The sequence below is a fragment of the Amia ocellicauda genome, chromosome 9 (assembly GCF_036373705.1).
Source record: "Amia ocellicauda isolate fAmiCal2 chromosome 9, fAmiCal2.hap1, whole genome shotgun sequence".
Taxonomy (NCBI): Eukaryota; Metazoa; Chordata; class Actinopteri; order Amiiformes; family Amiidae; genus Amia; species Amia ocellicauda.
Window position 1 is genome coordinate 39,964,943 of NC_089858.1, and position 10,794 is coordinate 39,975,736.

The 10,794-nt window shown below is 41.4% G+C and overlaps 1 protein-coding gene across 1 annotated transcript; it reads right to left on the minus strand.

Moving 5' to 3' along the window:
- Nucleotides 1-691: 691 nt before the first annotated feature.
- On the minus strand, nucleotides 692-6,090 carry LOC136758338 (cilia- and flagella-associated protein 263-like). Its single transcript, XM_066712586.1, has 7 exons — nucleotides 5,989-6,090; nucleotides 5,729-5,860; nucleotides 5,227-5,307; nucleotides 4,898-5,077; nucleotides 4,550-4,657; nucleotides 4,281-4,388; nucleotides 692-718 (listed from the first exon to the last, which is right to left on the minus strand). Exons 1-7 carry the CDS (start codon nucleotides 6,088-6,090, stop codon nucleotides 692-694), a joined length of 738 nt encoding a protein of 245 aa, XP_066568683.1.
- Between the last annotated feature and the right edge of the window lie 4,704 nt (nucleotides 6,091-10,794).

A 10,794-nucleotide genomic window follows, 5' to 3' on the forward strand; every position in this document is an offset into this window, starting at 1 on the left:
CAGCTCGTTACCTGTATAAAAGACACCTGGGAGCCTGAAATCTTGCTGATTGATAGGGGATCAAATACTAATTTCCCTCATTAACATGCAAATCAGTTTATAACTTTTTTGAAATGCGTTTTTTTCTGGATTTTTTTGCTGTTATTCTGTCTCTCACCTACTATTAAAATTATAGACTGATCATTTCTTTGTCAGTGGGCAAACGTACAAAATCAGCAGGGGATCAAATACTTTTTTCCCTCACTGCAGTATAGTTTTGTATAGTATAGTTTTCAGTATATAGTGTACTTGTCTCAGTATTCAGTGTTCAATATAGAGTGTCTGCGTCTCAGTATACAGCGTATAGACTGAACATGGTGAAAACTATACTGAGATGCATTTAATCTTTTAATACATCTCAGTATATAGTGTGTGTGTCTCAGTATATAGTGTATCTCAGTATATAGTGTCTGTACCATGGGGTGAATAATGTCCCTAATGGCACCTCATAACGAAAGCCCCAAATATTGCAAGATAACAAGAAACACTGCCCTGGCGAGAGCGCATAAGTCCTCCTATCAGGAATGCTAACACAATAGCCTATTCAAATGTACTAAGTAAGTAAGTAACTAACAAACAGTAGCTGCTGTGCTAAGGTTACGAATACAGGGGCAACAAGCCAAAACAATCGGTACTTAGCTGAGCTGGCTGACTACGTCAGCTGGTTTGTGTAGGCATCCTGCGATAAAAAGGTAAAAAACACAAGTTTACTTACAATTTAAACCATAGGATTTACATCACCGAGGATTGTTAATAGAAGGTGGAGTTATTACATGCAAAACCTTATTTTCATACTTAGTTTTCTGAAGTGTTCTCCATCTGATTTTTGTGTGTGGATGTGTATGGTTTGCTTGGCAATGACCCTATTTGATTCTTGTGTTCTGGATTGATGCTGCCCAACCCACCTTTTTATAGAAGCCACATCAATCCCCTTCCCTTGGCTCCATGCCACGCTCTGACACAGGACACTAGGCAACAAAGACAGGAAAGACAAAGATAGAAAGAATCGACCGGAGTACAAGTCTTTGCGGAAAGTCTTAGGTCCACCAAAGGATATGTATATGAAAAAGGTAAGTATTTTCATGTGTTGTTTTTCAGAAGCTCACTTCTCATCACCACGATAGCAAGTGCAGTGTAGCAGTACATTACGACACAATGGCAGACTTTTATTTGTGGTGACAGTATACACCATTTCTTCATTGTTTTTCTTTCCAGATTAACACTTTTGTGTTTTCAAATGATATTCTGACCTTGAACCGAGCCATAGCACAGGATCAGTCTGGTAGGCAGCACGTGGGCTAATTCATTTCCCTAGTTACTTCTGCAATTTGAATCATTGTTTCAGCCTCTTTTGAGAGGAACGAAACCTGCCATGTAGTGAGTCACAAAATAACAGTACAGGGTTTAGATTTGTTCTTTGGAGGCAGGCAGTAGTTTTCAGGCTGAGAGTCTTTATTGGAAACCAGAATGTCTGCCAGTTTAAAGACCAGGGCAGAAAAGCCAATGTGACTTGGTACATTCAATATGAAAAGCAACCAAGCTCGTCCCTTAAAGCTGCAGCAGCATTACAGCTCAGGTGCATGTGTGTGTGAAATGTGTCAGGAAACGTAAATCTGAAAAATCTAAAAGTGGTTCGTAATTTGCACTTATAATTTCTCTTTTCTAATATGGTACTGTATCTATCGCTATCTATCGCTTTACCATCACTTCATCACACTCACGTACAATACAGTGGTAGAGAATTGAAGAGTGCATTCTGGTTGTTGATAGGTTAGGGCCAACCTACGTGTTTTGGCCAATAACAGATTAGCATGAAAAAAAATGAAGTACATTAAATTGATATCAGAGATCCCGCCCTAAGGAGGGCAGCAGGAGCCCGTCCTCCTCTGCCCCCCACCACCACTTCACACAGCCTGCCCTTTCCCCCCTGCCTGCAGGTGTCGCTGTTGAAGCATTTTAATCAGAATTTCAATAATGGATTTTTTCTAAAGAAGAGAGAAATTATTTTAAAAATGATACTGAGATTTGGTAATGGTTTATTTCAACAAATTATTCTTTTTTATATTTTGATCTCCTATTGCCTCTCAAAAATAGAGGAGGAGCAACCTCCTCTGTCTCTATGGACCAGAATCTTCTGCCATGTAACATGTAAGATTTGCTAAATAATTGATTGAAAACTACATTACTGCTCTCTGTGAAAAATTCACCTCTTTCCTCTAGCGCTGTTAGGCAATGCACCCCATCTTGCTATGAGTTTCTTGAGGCTTTCAGTCTGTTCCTTTATTTATGTCGGGTTGGCAAGGCCTTCTGAAAATGTAAGACAAAAAGCATCACTGGATACACGGCAAGAATGACGGTTGTTGTCACTGGCAGATTGGCCATCTGGCAATTCTGGCAAATGCCAGATGGGCCAAACCATTTTTTAGTTAGCTGGGCCAGTCGAAGTTGAAAAATATGTTTTTTATGTTTTTAATCTGTGTGCAATAATCAGCCCCCCTACAAAGACAAATGGGCCAGCCCAGCTTTCTGATTGGCTGAGGAGGAGGCTGAGATAATGGTCATTCAAATTCTCATTCAAAGTAAAACGAGACCTGCTTTCACTTGGTGTCAATCATTAGAGATGGATTGTGAAAAAACTAAAAGGTGGTGCCCAGAAAGTGAGATGAAGATGCTCCAAAATGTGCCAAATTAACAGATATTTTCAAAATGTTCTGGTTCTGCTGCTGCTGCTGTGTCATGGAGGACGAGGTAGTGAGAAAACGGGCACATATCTATTGTTAGACTACCATTGACAGTTCATATTTTATCTATATTGTATGAAATAGGCTAGTACGGTAACAGTAGGCTAATTAGGCAATGGGGGATTCAGGGGAGAACACATGACAGATGTGTGTATTTTATTATGTGGGGTTCATATTCTTTTAATATTTATTGTACTTTGTAATGATATTGGGTGTCACTGATGTTAATTTAGATACAAGCTTTATAAATCGGGATTCATCATTTTGAAACTGAAATGTCATTTAACTGCAACACCTGATTCATAGTCTTTTTGTAAATGCTTTTCATTTGCAAATTTGATTTAATTTAGACAATTGGAAGCTAATGCCCTTGTTTGCTTCTGTTCTCTATATGCAGTTTTACAGAGAGAGGTAACAGATAACTTTTGCACCTGGGATTGTGTATATCCCAGGTTCTTAGTTACTACAGCCTTGGGCTTCGTGTCTAGGTGTTACAGGCAGTGGACGTAATCTACATTGTTTGTCAGCAATGTAATCTCCCGCAATGGGTAACACACTACCATACTCATACACAACTGACAACTCCTTCCCAATGTAGACCACAAAATCAAATCAAAGCCTTCATCACATAACAGTTCTGACAGTTAATTATCATTTCTATTATATTTATCAGATCTGGATTTTAGACTTTATTTTAAGCATTTTCCAAAAAACTATAATTACAATGAAATTTAAAGCAACTGTTGAGGATAGTGCTGGATCATCTGACAAAGACCTAAAATGAGATGAAAACTGTTTGGGGGGGGAAAAAAAAAGCTTACAATTCCATGAGACATGATCAACCAAAACACAGGGCCCTTATAAAGTAAGAGCCACTGGTCATCTATTAGGCATTTACATCGTGATCTTCTTTGTCTAATATATGTGTTTATTCAATCACAACTAGGATGTTGCTAGGCCCAGCACAGGCAGTGTGGTCCCTTGGTCTTCTAATCCCAGTGATGCTAGGCTTGGCAGAGACAGAGAGGTGAGTGCAGTAGAGGTACAAAGAAAACAGAGGTGCACAGATGTGCAGCCGGGCCCTTATGATATTGGCTTTAGACATTATAGTAATTAACACTTAGAGTAGGGGGAACTTACATACAGGGACAGGCAGCAGAACAGGGAGGCAAGACAACAGAGGCGCACCTTTAGTGTAGAGTTGTACCTCCAGTTGTTGTGTTTGTCTAATAGTGCTGGTCAAAAACGAAAGACTAATTATCAATGGTCACATTCAAAGTTGAGGAACTTGTTGTATAGTCCCAGGTTTGTGACATTACACTCTGTGTGCAATTTTTGGTGGTGGTGTGTGGGGCGGGAGGAGGCCAATGGGGTGGGGGTAACTGATGGTTGTTTATGGTTTGGATATTGGGGGGCTGGTTGTGGTTAAAATGCCAGGGCTGAATTTTGGTCCCAGTCCACCCGAGGCTGTTGTAACAAGCAACTGGCTGCTCCACTCACCTCATGATGTCGAGCGATGCATTTGGCATACTCCAGAACATCTGGCACTTGGTACTCGGAGAGCTGACTGTGCAGTCTCTGGTTCTCAGCCTCCGCCTCGGCTCGCTCCTGCAAAGCACGGCAACATTAGGACATAATAGGAGTGGAGCATTAAAGAAGAATAAACAAGACAAAGCAGAGAAATAGTCTCATTAGCACAACTTTACCACAAATATTGTTTTGCCTGTTAGGATACAGGTATACCCAGTGCCTGTTGTGTGGAAACTCACCTTTTCTGCCTGCAGGCATTCACTGTCTAGCTTCACCAGCATTTCATTCTGTGCAGAGATCTCTCTGTCAAGTCGGTCTGATTCACACATAGCGTTCTGTAGCTGTTTCTAAGAGAACAGAGCACAACAGTAATAAGTTGAAGGTAAAAGAGAGGGGTCTTGCAGGAAACTCTTAAACTCCCTCTACATATTCTTCGACAAAAAAAAGGACATGAGCTACACACCTCACTGATGAGCCAAATTAAAAATATTTGTATCTCCCTGTAACTCTGTTCAGATTTCAGGAACCTTACTTAGCTCTTCAGATCCACCAACCAAGCCAGTGAGAACCAGACATTGAGGGCTCACCTTGTTAGACTTGAGGACCTGAAGCATGTTTCGATACTTTAGATTGAGAACCTGGAGTTCCTTGTCCTTCTCATGCAACTCCTCTTTTAATTTCCGTTTTTCTTTTTCTAACTTGTCCCTTTTGTGCGGAGCTTCATGCCTCTGTTCCTTCTGCCAGGAGGGGTAAACAGTAAAAAGACACTTGTTAAAGGCTGGCAAAATGCCGTACGTATGTATAGAAAACTTTGTATTTTCAAAATCATGGCTTTTACAAACTTTAGTCCATATATGTCTGCTCACTTAACATGTTTGCTTTTCCTAATGTTTTGTCCACTTGCAGCATCTCCTACCTCTTTTAGCTGCATTTCGAGGTTCTTCAGCCGCTCTCTCAGGGCTGCATTTTTCAGTTGCAGACTCTCTACAAGGGTCTCCTATGGGAGAGGCCGTGATCACAGTTTTCATCGCATTTTTAGGAGAAAGCATTAAACAGCATAAAGATACAACCGTTTTTAAGAACAAGCAGTTTAACCCTGCTGTGGTACCATGGGGTCTCTGTGACCCCACCCCAATGGTACTGTCAATGTAACTTTTTTCATGGTACCAGAGCAGGGTTAAACAAGGCCATTTGTAGGATGCTGATACAAGAAAAGCACAGAATGTGATTGTTTTCCCCTAAAAGGAAAGGTTGCAGATCTAATGGTCAAAAGAGAAGAGGACTCAATCTGATGAAATCAAAACAATATACTAAATTGCTATTCAACAGAGAAAAACAACAACAAACAAAACAGAAATAGCCAGCATGGTAAAAACAAACACACGTGGTCTCAGTGTTCACTCTCTTAGTCTAGTCACCTTGGCCCGAGTTCGGTCCTGAATGTAACGTGTGACCTTTTCCGCTACCATCATGTCTCCTTTCTTCGGTTTCACAAAGTCGCGTTCTTTCTTGATCTGAAGGAGACGGATATCTGCAGCTTCTATGATGGCCTGTGTGGGAAATGAAAAAAAGAAAAAAGTATCCAAAAATGCTAATTAAAGTTAACTTCTTCTCCCAAGCAGAAGTCTATGATATTGTGTAGAAGTCACCATGAGGTAGTTACATCAGCAGCTCCTACCTTGTAGTGATCAATTTCTGCCTCTGACTCCTCACGAGACCTCTGCATGTCCTTCTCCATCTCCGCCAGCTCCAGCTGAGCTATGTAACATTTCTGGTCCATAGTCAGCCTCTTCGGGGGCTGTGTTAGTAATTTTTGGGTTAGTACACTTCCGAGACAGTAGGAAAGATTATTATGAAGGAACACATTATATATTGAGTTCTGAGCCAATGATGACTGCTATATTCAATTCATTGTCTTTTCTCAGAAGTGTTTACAATTACATGTGTCAAAAACAGTGTCATTTGCCTTGACAGTAGGTAAGTACTCCAGACCCGGCTCCATACCCATACCTGAGACACTTCTGTCTGGGACACACCAAGAGAGGGCTTTGTGGGGGGCCAGTGGCTCCAGGTCCTTCGGGTCAAGGCGGCTCAAAAACCTCTCGAACAACTCATTCTCTGCCTTCATAGCAGAGAATAATAATGATCTGTGGTGGAACTGACTGTGATGCGGGGGGCATCAGTTAAAATCTTGCCTAGGGCACCAAATTAGTCAGGGCCGGCCCTGTGCGCAGCAACTGACGTTATGCACTCATAGCGAAATCTGTGAGGCCAACAACATCCAGCTGGATAGTGAATATGGGGCGAAAAGAGCAGGAGAGACGGAAGAGAAAGCAGGCAGCAGCGTCATTGTCGCAGAATATTGAACACATGTTCAAAAATACTGCCAAACAGGGTAAGGTTGTTATATTTACTAGTTGAGATAGCTAACGCTAAGTACGTGCTAGCTAACAGTCGTGAACCCCACAGGAGCAGAAGGAAGCTAATGTTTTCACTTGTGTGTGTCTGTGTTTGTCAGGATTACGCAGAAACTACAAGACCGATTTTCACAAAACTCAGTGGAGGGGTGTAGCATGGGTCAAGGAAGAACACAGTCAATTCTGACCATTATCCATCCAGTGGAACTAGCTAGCTACAGTGACCAATTCGGAAGGTTTTTACCCTGAATATGTGTGATGTGTGTTCCTCTGTGTCGGCTCTCCATTCACGTGTGTGTGTGTGTGTGTGTATGTTTGGACTGAAAAAGGTGGAACATTATCTTGGAAAGCAATTTGACAACATTGTAGTAAATATTTTTCAGTGCATCAAAAAGCGTGCTCGTTAAGATACCAACAGACAAGCTAATCCAGCACAAATTATTGCATAAAAAGTCACCAAAATGAAGTTTTTGAACCTCATAATTAAATACAAAATGAGGGGAAAAACTGCAAAAGGTCCACTTTTTGAAAAAAGAACCCCCCCTTCCACTAGGCTGGCTACGGGCCTGCAACTCCTGTTTTTGCTTGTTGCAGGATTTGAGTGAGAGGTGTTGTGCAGGAGTGAAGGAAATTATGAAAAATGTAAATGAAGAAAAGAAACAAGACTAAGGAGATATCTAAATCAAAAGAATATACTTTAGCTGGTAGTTTTATAGAGAAATAAGGTATTGTAAAGCTATATTGAATATAATGAATATGCTCAAACAACTGCTTCTTTAAAAATATTGTGTTTGACTTGAAAATAGACAATAAAACAATCTCAAGATGAGGTGTAAAAGTTTATTATAGGGGTTGTTTTCAGAGGTCCGTTTGCTCCATCTCTCCGAAGTTGGCTTCATATCGGAGAACCTCCTCAAAGGTCATGTCCAACCACTCCTGGTTGTCTGTAGGGGACTCAATAAACCTCCAGGTCACCCGTTCCTCTGAGTTGTATTCCTCCAGGTCCTCGTCATCCTCCTCCAGAATAGACGAGAGCTCAGGCGCGCACTGAACCCAGAAATCCTGTCGGTGACTGAGGACCACAGGGCGATGCTGGGAACCATGGGAGTGACAGAGTCAAGACACTGACAAGGGGAGCCACAACAGAAGAGTTGCTATATTTTAGATGATGTTAAATGGGTTCACTTACAGTAATGAGCAGCTGCTGCAGTGTAGTGCAGTCAGTTAGATCAGAGGGAGGGAGTCTCTGGTCGCTGCTGTGCCGTCTCGCCCGCAGGGGTGTTTTCCACTAGCTTGGTCAGCTGAGGTCTGTCCTGGATTTGTAGAGAAATGTGACATGAGAAATAAACAATGTCTGAAGCTACCTGTGCTCTCTATGTAACGCCTTTGTAATATTTCTATTAGATAATATTAACAACATAATCTATACTCTAAATGAAACCTGGTTACATTGTACAGGAGTGCCCTATAACTTATAATTATCCTAAGAGATTTAATGTGCTCATTGACTAATGGTCCTGGTGTCGTCCCCATGGTTGTCCAGGGCGTCCCTGAAGGTCAAACTGTCCGACGAGGACTCCTGGTCAGGGGGACAGGTTTGCGACTGGCCCGGCTCTTCACTTCCATCCTCGCTATCGGCAGTACTGTTTCCTGGAATTACAAATGTTATCATCTTAAAACCATCATCTTACATTAACATACAAATAAATAATCTTATTGTGAAATTATAGGTTATTAAGAATATATATGTATGTATTTATGTATGTATGTATGTATGTATGTATGGACACATTTATATATAGAGAGAATTGCTCACTGGTGAAGGAGGAGTCACTTGTCTGGACTGAAACACCAGCACAGCAAAGGAGGATCATCTGGAAGACCAGGAGGCATGCTGACACCCTCTTCTTCTTCTTTTCCTTCTTCCTGAAGCCTGCCTCAGGTGTGACCACAGCCTTGCCAAAACTTGGCTGGGTGTCCTTTGCTGGCCCCTTCTCCTCCTGAGCTGTCGGGGCATGTGGCTTCAATTGGCCACTGTGATTTTGATCCATTGCCAGAGAACTGGCTGTAGACAACTTGTTATATATAAAAACAGCAGCAATGTGTTCTACTGTGTATTGATTTAAAACAGCCAAACAATAAAACTACAGTCAGACAGCAACACCTTTTATACAATTTGGTGAACATCAGCATAATAGAATAGTGGGCTCCATAGGCATGTCCTAATTTTTTATATTGTGTGACGTCGCCTTATTAAATATGCCTACGTCATATACGGAAGGAAGTGAAAATCTATTTCACCCTCTAGCTTAAGATGTTAATATTGTAACGATTACGAAAACGTTTCAATATATTTAATGTATTTATTTAATCTCTCTCTCTCACACTATGTGTTCATTATTATTTTGTTAAATACATCCTAGTAAATCTGACTGGCTGATTTAAAAGCTCATAAGAAGTTAATCTTAAATACATATATATACACTCACCCAAAGGATTATTAGGAACACCATACTAATACTGTGTTTGACCCCCTTTCGCCTTCAGAACTGCCTTAATTCTACGTGGCATTGATTCAACAAGGTGCTGAAAGCATTCTTTAGAAATGTTGGCCCATATTGATAGGATAGCATCTTGCAGTTGATGGAGATTTGTGGGATGCACATCCAGGGCACGAAGCTCCCGTTCCACCACATCCCAAAGATGCTCTATTGGGTTGAGATCTGGTGACTGTGGGGGCCAGTTTAGTACAGTGAACTCATTGTCATGTTCAAGAAACCAATTTGAAATGATTCGACCTTTGTGACATGGTGCATTATCCTGCATCAGAGGATGGGTACATGGTGGTCATAAAGGGATGGACATGGTCAGAAACAATGCTCAGGTAGGCCGTGGCATTTAAACGATGCCCAATTGGCACTAAGGGGCCTAAAGTGTGCCAAGAAAACATCCCCCACACCATTACACCACCACCACCAGCCTGCACAGTGGTAACAAGGCATGATGGATCCATGTTCTCATTCTGTTTACGCCAAATTCTGACTCTACCATCTGAATGTCTCAACAGATATTGAGACTCATCAGACCAGGCAACATTTTTCCAGTCTTCAACTGTCCAATTTTGGTGAGCTTGTGCAAATTGTAGCCTCTTTTTCCTATTTGTAGTGGAGATGAGTGGTACCCGGTGGGGTCTTCTGCTGTTGTAGCCCATCCGCCTCAAGGTTGTACGTGTTGTGGCTTCACAAATGCTTTGCTGCATACCTCGGTTGTAACGAGTGGTTATTTCAGTCAAAGTTGCTCTTCTATCAGCTTGAATCAGTCGGCCCATTCTCCTCTGACCTCTAGCATCAACAAGGCATTTTCACCCACAGGACTGCCGCATACTGGATGTTTTTCCCTTTTCACACCATTCTTTGTAAACCCTAGAAATGGTTGTGCGTGAAAATCCCAGTAACTGAGCAGATTGTGAAATACTCAGACCGGCCCGTCTGGCACCAACAACCATGCCACGCTCAAAATTGCTTAAATCACCTTTCTTTCCCATTCAGACATTCAGTTTGGAGTTCAGGAGATTGTCTTGACCAGGACCACACCCCTAAATGCATTGAAGCAACTGCCATGTGATTGGTTGGTTAGATAATTGCATTAATGAGAAATTGAACAGGTGTTCCTAATAAACCTTTAGGTGAGTGTATACGTCACCATCATCAGGGTGTTAAGTTAATTAATGAAATAATACTAAAGTAACATAAGAAATCATGAATAAGTATATTTTTAAAAAAACAGCAGATTTGTACTTTGTCTAGTTAATCTATAGTCTCAGTATCTCAAGGTGAGAGACCTAGGTAGTTGAGAAGGAGCAGCATTCATACAGGCAACAGTGAAAGATTAGCACATAGAGGGACAGAGAGTGATACACCTCAAGAGGAGTTTAAGTGGCAGTGCAAGGCCTAGGGTCTGAACTAAGACCTCTTTATTTACTTCCCTGTTTCAAGAGCAAACTTTAGTCATTTGCACTCTCTTTTTAACTGTCTGCAATATGTTGTAAAGGTGGTTTAGGCGATTAT

Bases quoted from the DNA above. Each gene is read 5' to 3' on its own strand.
- LOC136758338 (XM_066712586.1), bottom strand. From the start codon at position 6,090: ATGGACCAGAAATGTTACATAGCTCAGCTGGAGCTGGCGGAGATGGAG. The intron at 5,861-5,988 runs GTAGGAGCTGCT...TTTCCCACACAG, and splicing joins CAGAAATTGATCACTACAAG to GCCATCATAGAAGCTGCAGA. The intron at 5,078-5,226 runs GTAGGAGATGCT...GCCTTTAACAAG, and splicing joins TCGAAATGCAGCTAAAAGAG to TGTCTTTTTACTGTTTACCC.